Source organism: Rhinolophus sinicus, linkage group LG06, assembly GCF_036562045.2.
Source record: "Rhinolophus sinicus isolate RSC01 linkage group LG06, ASM3656204v1, whole genome shotgun sequence".
Lineage (NCBI taxonomy): Eukaryota > Metazoa > Chordata > Mammalia > Chiroptera > Rhinolophidae > Rhinolophus > Rhinolophus sinicus.
The window spans coordinates 54,899,612-54,913,347 of NC_133756.1; the positions used below are offsets into that span (position 1 = coordinate 54,899,612).

Consider the following 13,736-nt stretch of genomic DNA (forward strand, 5'->3'; position numbering starts at 1 on the left):
AGTGTAGGGCTCCCTTTTTTCTACCCACAAACTCATTTAGTAAATTTCATGTAGCTTTAAATACTGTATCTTCGACTTTCAAACCCATATCTGCAGTAATGATCTGTTCCCCAAACTCCAGGCTCAAATATATAATGACCTACTTGTTATCTCCACTTAGATATTTTTAAGCAGCTTCTTCAGCTTGGCCAAAACAGAACTCTTTTTTTTTTCCTGCCCTCCCTCTCATTATCATACAATAGCTCAAACCCGAAATCTGTTTATTATCTGTGATTATTTTATCTCTTTTCCTCCCTTTTGCATTCAGTCTGTTAGCAAGTCATGTCAACTTTATTTCCAAAACATATTCTGAAATCCGTTGATTTCTTGGCCTCTTTTCTATTACCACCATCATCATCTCTCACCTGGTCAATTGCTGTGACTTTCCAACTGGTCTCCCAGCTTAAAGTATTGACCCTCCCCACAATCCAGAATGGATTTAAGTTTATGATTTAAAACATCAATCAGGTCATATTGCTCCGCTACTTCTAATGGCTTCCCAAAAGATTCAGAATAAAACCCAAGCTCCTTGGAAAATGTAGATCAAAACCACAATGAGATACCACTTCACATCCACTAGAATGGTCATAATAAAAAGAAACAATCAACTGTTGCCCCCACCCACACCCCCCCTCCAGAGAATAATAATTGTTAGCAAGTGTATGGGGGAACTGGAACCCTCATACATAGCAGGTAGAAAACTAAAATGGTATAGCTGCTGTGCAGAAAACTTTAACCACAACAGGTTAAACATAGAATTACCATATAACTCAGGAATTCCACTCCTAGGTATGTACCTAAAATAATTGAAAATAGGTTTTCAAACAAAAATTGTGCACATATATTCATAGAGGCTGTGTTCACAATAGCCACTATGTTAAACAAGCCAAATGTCCATCAGTAGTTGAATGGATAAACATAATATGGTGTATCCATACAAGGAATGTTATACAGCCACGAAAAGAAAGTACTGATACATGCTACAACATGGATGAACCTTGAAAACATTCTGCTGAATGAAAGAAACCAGAGACATGTTGCACAATTCCATTTATATGAACTATCCAGAATTAACAAATCCATAGAGATAGAAGGCAGATTAGTGATTGCCAGGAACTAGGGTGAGGGAGAATAGAAAATGGGATGGGGTTTTCTTTTGAAGTGATGAAAAAGTATTGGAAATAGTGACGATGATAACACAACATTGTAGATGTACTTAATGCCACTGATTGTATACTTTAAAGTGGTTAAGATGGTATATCTTATATTATATGTATTTTACCACTATTTTTAAAAAATCTATGTTCCTTATCCTGGAATATAAAGCCCTACATGGCAAGGTTACTGCCTAATTCTCTAGCATCGTTTCATATTGTCCTCCTTGCTCTGGCCTTTGTGTTGTCCTCAAAAATTACCAAGTTTTTTTCCCATCTTTGATCTTTGCTATAGCTCTTTCTTTGGCCTGAAATAATGGTTGTATGGCCAGCTTCTTGCCCTTCACATTACCTCAGAGGGCCCTTCCCCGACCGCCTGTTCTAAAGCAGCAACCCAGTCACTATTTCATTACTATGTAATGAATGCTCTAACATAGTACTTTATATTATCAGATTTTTCTTGTTGAGTTGTTTATTATTTATAGTCCATCTTCTCCTCTGGACCCAAGAAGGTAAGCTCCACGTGTGATGAAGAACATCTGTCTTGTTGACTATTAAATCCACAGTACCTAGAACTCTGACATATAGGAAGCATCCAATAAATATTTGCTAAATGGTTAAGTGGGTGAATAGATGAAAGAAGTAAAACTGAAATCTTAAATTCTAGCTAATAGCTCAATTTTGGAAGCTCAGTTGTTTGCATAGATAGCAGTTGGAGTTTTCTTTAGAATTCATTTCACATTACTTTTAGAATATTAGTTTAGCCTTATATTTTATAAGTCTTGACTTTTAGGAGATCATAAACAAATTCAGAATCTGCTTTTTAAAATCGGTACCTTTATTCAATATTGTTTCATATTTAAGACTGGAAACATCATATGAAGATTTTCAAGATCAACATTTTCAGACTTTGTCATATTAGAATGTAGAGTTCCAAATTAAAATTCTCTGATCACAGCCTTCAGAGTGGTAAAAGTCTTAAAATTGTGTTAGTACTGAGCATTTTTATAATGTAAAATTATACATTAGTTAGGTGTTTTGGAAGATGAGAATTTATAAGAAAATATGTTTATAAAATATATGTATAAAATATATTTATAAAAATATTTCTATAGTATACGCCATTACTTCACTGTATGTATGACATCATTTTGAATAAAATTCCCATGAGAAATACAGTGGTCGTTTTCTGAGCTGTGGACATCAGGGATATCAACCATGAGATAAATGCCTCATTCAATTGTAATAAACTCACAGCTGTTATATAGAAAAGACTTTCAAATGCTCTCTGATCTATAGATGAAAAAATATGGAGGTATATATCATATATATGTATATATATGTGATATGTATATATGATATATATGTATATATATACATATATATATATATTTATTTATTTATTTTTTTTTTAAGGAGGGCACGGCTCACAGTGGCCATGCGGGGCTCGAACTGGCAACCTTGGTGTTATCAGCACCACACTCTAACCAGCTGAGCTAACCAGCCACCCCATGGATATTTTTTTTTTTTAATTCTTACTCTGGTTCAATCTTACACCCTGGGAGTGCTTTAACATTTAGCTTAATTTGTGTACAGTAGTAGAGTTTGAGTTAACTTTTGCCTTTTTTTTTTTTTTTTTTTTTTTGCCAAAACACGCAACCCCAACTTTTGCCTTTTTAGAATACTCTATTAAAGTAATTGTATTAATATCAATCATTTTTCTTGCACATTATTACTTGAACATGAGCCCTTTCAATCTGAAATAATTTTATGTATCCTATCACTATTAACTTAAAGAAAAGGTAACCTGGTTAACTTAATTTTTTAAAATTACAATATTCCTAATACTTGCTTTGATCTTTTTCCTTTGATACATTTCAGAGAATGCAAGATGGAGATTGAAGACAAAAAGCAAGAACTTCTTGAAATGGATCAGGCACTTAAGGAGAGAAATTGGGAGCTAAAGCAAAGAGCAGCTCAAGTTGGTTTTCTTAATTATATTTTAATGAAATTTTCTGTTAAAATACAATCACAGTGTTTCAGAGGTCTCCGCTTTTGCGTAAAATGGACATGTTTATAGCATATTTAGTTTTTGTGCACATAAATATTTTAAGAATTAGGAATAGATAGTTTTTCTTTATCTTGCCATTTTTATAGCAAGTGGATTTTTGAGAATGGAGGTTAATTTAGTATCTGAACCTTTTGCTCTCTTATATTACTGTATATCAGAAGAAAATGGGATTAAAGGAGTTACTTGCTCAGCTAGTGTTTGTTGGAGGAGCCAAAATATTCAGAAGGTATTATTTACCAGCATCTTTTTTGAAGACTTTATTTTTCAGACCAGTTTTAGGTTCACAGCAAGATTGAGCAGAAGGTCCAGAGATTCCCTATATACCCCCTGCCCCCACAAATGCGTAGCCTCCCCCTTTATCAACATTCCCCACCAGAGGTGGTATATTTGATACTATTGTGAACCTACATTGATAGATCAGAATCACCCAAAGTCCAGAGTTTACATTATACTTTACTCTTGGTATTTTACATTCTGTGTGTTTGGACGAATGTATAATGACTTGTATCCACCTTTTCATTCAGTATTTTCATGGCACTAAAAATCCTGTGTGCTCCACCTATTCATCACTCTCTCTCTTTCCGCAACCCTGGTAACCACTGATCTTTTTATTATCTTCATAATTTTCCCTTTTGCAGAATATCATATACGTAGTTTGAATCATATAGTATGTAGCCTTTTCAGATTGTTTTTCTTCATTTAGTAACATGCTTTTAAGGTTCCCTCATGTCTTTTCATACCTTGATGGCTCATTTCCTTCTAGCACTGAATAATATTCCATTGTCCAGATCTATTACAGCTTATTTGTTCACCCATTGAAGGACATTTTGGTTACTTCCAAGTTTTGACAATTATGCATGAAGCTGCTATAAACATTCACGTGCAGCTTTTTGTGTAGACATATGTTTTCAATTCCTTTGGGTTAATACCAAGGAGTGTGATTGCTGGATCATATGGTAAGAGTATGTTTAATTTTATAAGACACTTCCAATTAAAAAGTGGCTGTATCATTTTGCATTTCCACCAGCAACAAATGAGAGATCCTGTTGCAGCACATCCTGGCTAGCATTCACTGTTATCCGTGTTTCGGATTTTGGCCATTCTAATAGGTGTGTAGTATCATTTCCTTGTTGTTTTAATTTGTATTTCCCTGGGGATACATGATGTGGAGCATCATTTCCTATGCCTATTTGCCACCTGTTTACCTTCTTTGGTAAGGTGTCTGTTAAGATCTTTGGCCAATATTTTAATTGGGTTGTTTATAATTTTATTATTGAGTTTTAAGGGTTCTTTGTATATTTTGGATACCAGTCCTTTATCAGATTTGTTTTTTGCAAATATTTTTTCCCATTGTGTGGCTTTTCTTCTCATTCTTTTGATATTAGTTTTCACAGAGTAAAAGTTTTTAATTTTAATCAAGTCCAGCTTATCAATTATTTCTTTCACGGATTGTGTCTTTGGTGTTAAAGCTAAAAAGTCATTGCCACACCAAAGGTCATCTAGGTTTTCTTTTATGTTATCTTTTAGGAGTTTTATAGTTTTGTGTTATACATTTAGGCCTGTGATCCATTTTGTGTTGATTTTTATGAAGGGTGTAATGTTTATGTCTAGATTCTTTTTTTTTTTCTGTGAATGTCCACTTATTCCAGCACCACTTCTTGAAAAGACTATCTTTTCTTCATTTTTAGTCAAATGATTTGTCTAAGATCAGTTGACTATATTTATGTAGGTTTGTTTCTGGGCTCTCTGTTCTGTTCTATTGATCTATTCACCTTTTCTTTCACCAGGACCACACTGTCTTGATTAGTGTAACTTTTTACCTGTTAAGTCAGGTAATGTCACTTCTCCAACTTTGTTCTTCTCTTTCAATATTGTCTTTGCTATTCTTGGTCTTTTGCCTCTCCATATAAACTTTAGAATCAATTTGTCGATATCCATAAAATAACTTGCTAGGATTTTGATTGGAATATTCATGAACATTGACTCTTTCTCCATTTATGTAATTCTTTGATTTCTTTCATTGGAGTTTTGTAGTTTCCCTTATATAGATCTTGTATGTATTTTGTTAGGCTTATACCTAAGCATTTTTGCTTAGGTATGTCTTTGTCTTGTTTTGGCATTACAGTAATTGTGGCCTCACAGAATGAGTTAGGAAGTATTTCCTCTGCTTCTACCTTATGAACGAGATTGTAGAAAATTGGTATAATTTTTTCCTTAAATATTTGGTAGAATTCACCAATGAACCCATCTGGGCCTGGTGCTTTCTGTTTTGGAAAGTTATTAATCGATGATTCAATACCTTTAATAGATATAGGCTTATTCAGATTGTCTCTTTTTTCTGAGTTTTGGCAGATTGTGTCTTTCTAGTAATTTGTCCACTTCATGTAGTTTTATTAAATTCATGAGCAGAGAGTTTTTCATAATAGTCCTATATTATTCTTTTAATGTCCATGAGATTTGTAGTAAGGTCTCCTTTTTCATTTCTGCTCTTAGTAATTTTTGTCCTCTTTTTTTTTAGTTAGCTGGGTGGAGACTTAGTGATTTTATTGATCTTTTCAAAGAAACAACTTTTGATTTTATTGATTTTCTCTATTGATTTCCTAATTTTAATTTCATTGATTTGTACCATAATTATTATTATTTCTTTCCTTATGCTTACTTTGGATTTAATTTGTTCCTCTTTTTCTAGTTTCCTAAGGTAGTTTAGATGAATGATTTTAGATATTTCTTCTTCTTTTTTTTAAATTTCTTCTTTTTTTAATGTTTGTCTTCAGTGCTATAAATTTTCCTCCAAGCACTGCTTTTGCTTCATTTCACAATTTTTCTTATGTTGTATTTAGCAGCTTTTATCTATCATAAAATGAAGTGAAGTCTGAATCATTTTATTTCTCATTCATGAACATAATCATATTTTTTAAGTTTCTATAATATATAGAGAGGGTGCCAAAAAAATGTATACACATTTTAAGAAAGAAAAAAACTGTTAAAATTGTAACATTCAGTATATACCGATAACAAAAGATGAATACAAGTCATGCATATACATATTTTTGGCACCCGCGGTATAGGGCTCAGGATCCAAAATTAGTAAGCAATGATTATTTTTCTCATTCTTTTTAATAATTTATTTGAGATGAGTTTGTTTCAATTATACCCACAATAAATCATTCTAAAACACATTCCAAGCACACAATTTTCCACATTAAAATAAAATTGAACGGCAGTTTAATGTTACTTTTCTATTTAGGTTACACATTTGGATATGACTATTCGTGAGCACAGGGGAGAAATGGAACAGAAAATAATTAAATTAGAGGGTACTCTGGAGAAATCAGAATTAGAACTTAAAGAATGCAACAAACAGGTAAATCATGAAAAATGGTGTATTTTAAATTGTTTATAAAAAATTACTAAACTGTAAGCATCCATTGTTCACGTAACATAGCTTTTTCATAGAATGCATACAATAAAAATACTACATAATTTTGATCATCTTGTACATGCTACTTTATATTCCTTTTTCTCCTCTTAGTATTTTCCCTCAGCTTTATAGAGGCATAACTGACAAATAAAAATTGCATTATATTTAAGGTGTGCAATGTGATGTCTTGATATACATACATATTATGAAATAATTACCACAATCAAGCTAATTAACATATCTTCACCTCCCTTAGGTTTTTTTTTTGTTTGTTTTGGTTTTGGTGAGAACACTTAAGACTATTCTCTTACCAAATTTTAAGTATACAATGCAGTATTAGTAACTGTAGTTACAGAGCTATACATTAGCTCTCCAGAACTTATCCTGCAAAACTGAAACTTTGTACACTTTTACCAGCATTTCACCATTTCCCCCACTTCCTAGAACCTGGTGACTACCTTCTTAATAGTATTTTGAGTATAGTTTTTCTTATATCGATGTGTCCACATACTTATAACGTATGCATGTCTGAAATATATCTGGAAGGATTTGCAAGTAATTCTGTTAACTATGGTTGCCTCTAAGGAAGGAACACAGTGGGATGAGGACTTTTTCAGTATATTTTTTATCTCATGCACATATTACCTATAAAATTATTTGTAAGGCCGTGTAACATTTGTTGTTTTATTGTAACCTAATTTTCCTTTCTTATACGAATATAATTGAGGCTTTCATCTCTTTCAGCATATTTTAGGTATACATATAAGCATCTTATTAAGTGCAAGAATTCTGATGTTTATGCCTAAGTTATGGTTGTCTTAAAAACACATTTTTGTATTTTGCTATTTTTAGATATACATGTTTAAAGCTTGACTTACTTGGATTGCAATTATGATTAAATAATTATTTTTCCTTAGTTATATTAATATTCTGTTTAAAATGCAGATAGAAAATTTGAATGAAAAATTGCAAAATGCCAAAGAACAGCTTCGAGAAAAAGAGTTTTTAACACTACAAAATGAACAGGAGATTAGTCAACTGAAAAAAGAAACTGAACGAACACAGCAAAAGATGAAAGAAATGGAAAGTGTAAGCAAATTATTTTCCTCCTAAGGAACAAGTAGTATTATCTGAAGAGTGACATCAATCTTTATGTTTTAAACTGGTTTATTTTTAATATACAGAAACTGTACAGTAAGTATTTTGAAGGTAATTGTTTGAGCCAGATACCTATCAGTTTCTTTGATCTAATTAAATATTTTATTCTGATGTTCTAATGAGTTGCCAGATGATGTTTGATGACTTTGTGTCATCAGTTTGCATGTGTGTTGAGTAGTGAACCAATTCCACCCACTGCATTTTTAAAAACTGATACTGTTTCTAGTAAGAGCTTTCATAGATGTAACTTTCTCTTATTTTTAAATACAGTACTGAACTTTAAAGCTTTGTATATAACTCTTTATTGTATTTGACTAACCATTTGATTATCCGTCTCCTCCAGTAGAATATAAACCCCATAAAGGTGGCCATTTTATCTCCTTTGTTCACACTTGTGTCAACACCTAGATTAGTACATACCACATAGTAAGCATAAATATTAGTTTAATTATTCTGTACATAAATCAAACAGGGTCTCTGAGAATAAGTTTGGGCCCTAGTGGGGGTAAAAATGATTACTGACCCTATCACTTTATGTTCACTAACAAGGATGGGTAAAAATATTTATATCAGGTTTATATTATGATAAAACAGAGTTGAACCCTGGGCTCCCATTCCAGAAATCAGAGTCCTAGTAATTTGTACTGGTTTCTTCTTATTAGTCCTAAAATCAAGTGTCATTACCTACCACCTAAGTTAACTTACCAAGCAAATTTAGAACTAACTTACTTTTCACTGATTTTTTTTTCCTCTAAGAAACAATACTTTATGAGGGATTTAACTGAGTATTGTCAAAATATTTCAGAGAGAGTAGCAATCCCAGTGACAGATTTTACTTTCGCAGAGAATAAGTCATGAGCTTAATCCAGCTGTGTGGATTAATGTTGGGTTTTGATTGTTCATGCCAATATATTCTCCATCTTTGATATGCATAATCAAATATTAAGTTGTTTTTTCTCTTTATACTATATTTTGTCTTGTTACATTCATGGTAAAGGATTATACAGTTTGCATATTAAAGTAATGCTAAATATACCAGTGAGTTGCAGATTTATTACAGTACTTTTGTCGTTTTCTTGTCATTAAAAAAGAAACAAACTTTCTGAATATCAGTTTCACTGTGGGTGAGATTCATTGTTATGTTAAATTTTACGGAGATTTAGTTGAGAAGGGGAAAGTCACTTATTAAAAGAGAAATCAAAATAAGAAATAGGTTATCTGTATCATTTCATTTTGAAGCCAGCAAGTATCTTGTGTATTTCAGGTTATGAAAGAGCAGGAACAGTATATTGCAACTCAGTATAAGGAGGCCATAGATTTGGAGCAAGAATTGAGGCTAACCCGAGAGCAGATGCAGAACTGTCACGCAGAACTGTTGGAGGCTCATCGTCAACAAGTCCAAGCACAGAGAGAAATAGAAAGGCTCTCAAGCGAACTGGAGGAAATAAAGCAACTCTCTAAAGAGAAGGTAATTTGTATTTTAAATAAATTTACCTAATTGAAAAATCTTAATTTTACTGTTCACTTTTTTGAACTGTTGAATACAGTTCTTACTAAAGTTAGCGTTGCACAACAATGTGAATGTACTTAATACCACCAAAGTGTACACTTAAAATTGGTCAAAGTGGTAAATTTTGTGTTATGTTATTTAAAAAGAAAAAAAAAAGTGTTATATTTAGCATAGCTTTCTAATGTAACTAGAAAGTTCCTCAGAACTGAGTTTTGGCCAACCTAATTAGCTGTCAGTTAATTGAGTTATAAAGCACTTTTAAACTTTCAAGTGAGTTTAAGTTATCACTTAAAGAAAAAATAAAGCTAATAAATGTTTTTTGAGTAAAAGTTTTTATATTTGTAGCCACTCTTATAAGTGAAAACTGATTTTTTAAATGTATAACTACTATGAAACCTGTAGTCCAGAACACTTGGGGAAGGATAGTGCTTTTAAGAAGCAAGAGCACTCATAAATTTGATTTCCCCAGTAATTGGTAGAAGGTTAACAACTTGGCTGAAACATATTTAGATTGGTACACATGGGTTAATTACTTAGACTTTGAAAAAAGTATATTTATTGGTGTTCTAGAAAGTTCTTATGATTTTTTGCTTTCTATTATGGTTACTAATTCAGAATAGGAATTAAGTTAAATATTTTTATGCTTAATTTTAGTTAACCTGACAATGTTTTTGTTCACATTTCTGGATGGTTAGATCAATAAAGAACATTTTTATTAAAATATGTCAGGCATTTGGGAGTCTACCAGAAGGGAAGCTGTCTACTTTTGTCCTTATCAGTGGTATCTAAGTACAGTGTGATTGATTTCATATGATAAGCTCAATCAAAAAAGTGAGTGAATGTGGGAATTATTTAAAATGATATTAAAAAATATTCTATGTCAGCCCAAAACTCTAAATATACATTCATATGTTAATATTTTAATGTGGAACCAAATCTTGGTTCTTTGTGTATGGGTAGGGTCATTTGATTAGAATTCCACCTAGTCTTTCTTGCATAAACCATACATACTCTTATTCAATCATCTATAATTCTAATATTGGTTTCTTTAAAGTGAAAGAAGAATTAAAAGACATTTGTAAATCAGAGTATAGCATCTCTTATATTTTTTTCTGGGGCTTCCCACAATGTTTTACAACTATTTTGACTGCTTCTACTTGGGGAGCAAATGTTTGTGATTCACTCATTGAGTGGTTTCAAAGCATGTAACTTAGTTTTCATATAAAAACTGTTGCATTCATTCTTCATCAGTGTTCATAATGTTTAATAAAATTATGTAATTACAGTAACAAGCACAGTTAACATAAATAGGTTTGGATAAATACACAACTGACTTGATAAACAGCACATCTGGTAAACAAAATTGCATGGGCATGCCTACGAGTAAACTATTACCTATCTGCCAAAGTTCAGCATGCTGTGGTTAGTTTTACAGAAAGCATTGGTATTAAACCTATGATAACAAACAATATGTCAATACTCTTCCATTAGTACTAGTCTTTTAAATGTCTATATTTTAAAGTGTACCATTTAATAAGTTAATTTTGTATATGAGTGTTTATATTATAAAATAGTAAAGTACTTCCCATAAATGCACTGGATTGGCCAAGCTATAGTTAACAAATAAACGAATCATATAGCCTTTACTTAATATGTCATTTTTAAGGATGCTCATGGAAACCATTTAGCTGAAGAATTGGGGGCTTCTAAAGTACGTGAAGCTCATTTAGAAGCAAGAATGCAAGCAGAAATCAAGAAACTGTCAGCAGAAGTGGAATCTCTCAAAGAAGCTTATCATCTGGAGGTAAAGACCATTTTAATTTGTACCATTACTCCCTGCTAAAGTGGGGACCTGTGTGGACAACAGTATAAGTCTAGCTCTTAAATGTTCCGTATAGAATAACACATTGTAGTCTTTATTTCTGGTCATCTAAATGTACCACTTTTACTTCATATCCAGTGAACTAATATGCTGTGGGGCCAGGAGCTTGAATCTTGAGCCACGTAGCGTGGTTATGAATCTCAACTCATCTCTTAGCACTTACGTGACATTGGGCAATTAACTTAACATCTCTCTGTAAATGGACATAATAAATGTGTCTGTTTCGTAGAATTGTGTTGAGGATTAAATGAATTAATATAATTAAAGTTCTTACACCAGAGCATGGATCATCGTCGTCATCATCAGTTATAAAATAGCACTTGCCAAAACTAACTCAAGGGATTTAAAAACTAACAAGTAGTTTCATGTGATGTGAATATGCAATTCTTTATAGTTTCCAAGATTTGTTCTGATATTTAGCTAGAGAGGCAACACCAGAACCTGATACTTTGCTTTTTATTTATGAGTATATCTGAGCCTTTATAAAAATGGGTATTGTTATCAATTAGAATAGAATTTCTTGTCTTTTTAAAAATTACATCTGAAGATATCCAAAATTTATTTATAAGACCTAAATAAATTACTTAGGAAGTTCTAATAAAGCATTTTTCTCTTTGGCAAGGCTTGCAAATACATTTATATTAAATACCTTTCAGGGAATTTGGTAACATCTTTGTAAAGGATTGATCAGGCTTGTGGTCACTATGTCTTACTTAAATGCATTTAGATTCAGATCTCTTTGAAAACGTGTCTGTGAAACAAAACACACTTGCAAGCTAAAGCCAATCTCAGGCCAAGAATTTACAACTTTTGATCTTTAGAGACAAATGTGAATGCTGTTGGATTCAGCACAATTATTTAATTGATATTAGCTGCTCAACTTAGTGACCATCAATAATAATTAGTCCATCTCAAGTGTTTGCTAGCAACTACTCATACACTTTTATTATATGATCTCTATTCTACGTTTATTTTTAATTATCCAATTTTTTCCCTTTAGTTTTGTAAGCAACCTGAAATTATTTATAAGCAGATAATACATAAAGTGAATTGTAAAAATTGGTTCTGGTATCGTGTAATATTTGGTACTAATTTTTTATATGTATGATATAAAAATATGTAATATGGGCACATGTGCAGGGTCCCCTACAGGTGGTGTCAAGGCCTGTTAAGGGTGAAGGTACCTGGTGCAACACTTTTCTGGCCAGGCTTAGACATGCATGTCCTTGTAAGCCTCATGGTGCAATAGCTGTTGGACCCATTCAACAGAAGAATGAAAGCAGTAAATCGGAACATGATGTGAGTGGAAGAGACGTCTCATTATGCAAACAGCACAGCTCTCTGAACAGACACTAAAAACAGGTCTCATTTCAAAGAACCCAGCACTTGTATCACAGTATGAGACGTGAGATGCTGGGGAGCAGTGTTTGATGAACAAAGTCTTCCAGTCACATGGTGATCTCTTTGGGCCCATTTCCTTGCATCTGCGATCAAGTGGATCACCTTCCATCCAGAGGCTCCCCAAGACTTGGAACAGTTTATCAGTGATCCTTAAAGAAACATACCCTTTCTAGAGAAACACAGTTTTTATATACAATGCATTAAATCTCTTAGAAAAAAGACCAGAATTCTCAGTAAAGAATATATTAAATGGTTCAAGGACTACTGTGCAGCATTTTTCTATGGCTTGACAGTAAAACTCCTGGAACCAGTTTGTGTCTCTGCAACGAGGTGTTTCTTTAAAGTCAATGATATCTCACAGACCTACAAATTCATGCAGGGCATATCCTGAAGTTCTTACAAAAGCAGAATTCTAAAGATACCTTCCATGATATGGGAATAGCAATGATTGATCTGTAACCAAGAGACTCCTGGAATTTTGTCTTTGGATAGGCCTCTTTGTCAGATGGTATGGAATATTCAGTTTTGCCAGGTATGGCAGTGTTTTTTTAGCTCATGCTATGAAAGCAAAGTGAAAAACTGCAAAAAATATCTTCAAGTGACTATTCCATTCTTGATAACTATTACATTCCTGAAGTGACTTGCGTTTTGCTGCTTTGATCCCGTAAGTCTTTATAACCCATGAGATTGGACACATGTTTGAACTTCGACACTGCCAGTGGCTTGCATGCCTGATGTAAGGCTCCATCCACTTGGGAAAAGCTGACCAATGCCCCAGAAACCTTTGCCCTACCTGTTGAACCCAAGTTGCAGTGTACTGTTGGCTTCAACATAATAGAAAGATACGAAGTGCTGGTGAGGTGGATTGATGATGAATCTGCTGACACTTCTGGAGTCACTCTAAAACATAGTCATGAGGATAAGTGAACTTGCCAAAACCTTTAAGGAAGCCTTTAAGCAATGGAAAGAGTGGATAACAAAATGCCATTGCTGTTCTCCAAAAATAAGGACTTCCAAACAGGAGTAATTAAAATAAATGCTTACATGCTAAAAGAAAAAAGAAGTAATGTTTTTCTCTTTTTGGTAATTGACAAAGATTT

General features: G+C 32.9%; 1 protein-coding gene and 1 pseudogene across 1 annotated transcript in view; both read left to right on the forward strand.

The window, feature by feature from the left end:
- The window catches only part of CCDC18 (coiled-coil domain containing 18), an 87,059-nt gene that overhangs the window by 48,644 nt on the left and 24,679 nt on the right, over positions 1–13,736 (forward strand). The window contains exons 22-26 of the mRNA XM_019752732.2: positions 3,075–3,174; positions 6,512–6,628; positions 7,631–7,774; positions 9,108–9,311; positions 11,020–11,157. Of these exons, the coding sequence (XP_019608291.2) occupies positions 3,075–3,174; positions 6,512–6,628; positions 7,631–7,774; positions 9,108–9,311; positions 11,020–11,157 (703 nt within the window). The remainder of the gene's footprint in view (positions 1–3,074; positions 3,175–6,511; positions 6,629–7,630; positions 7,775–9,107; positions 9,312–11,019; positions 11,158–13,736) is intronic.
- LOC141572390 (archaemetzincin-2 pseudogene) lies at positions 12,427–13,719 on the forward strand (annotated as a pseudogene).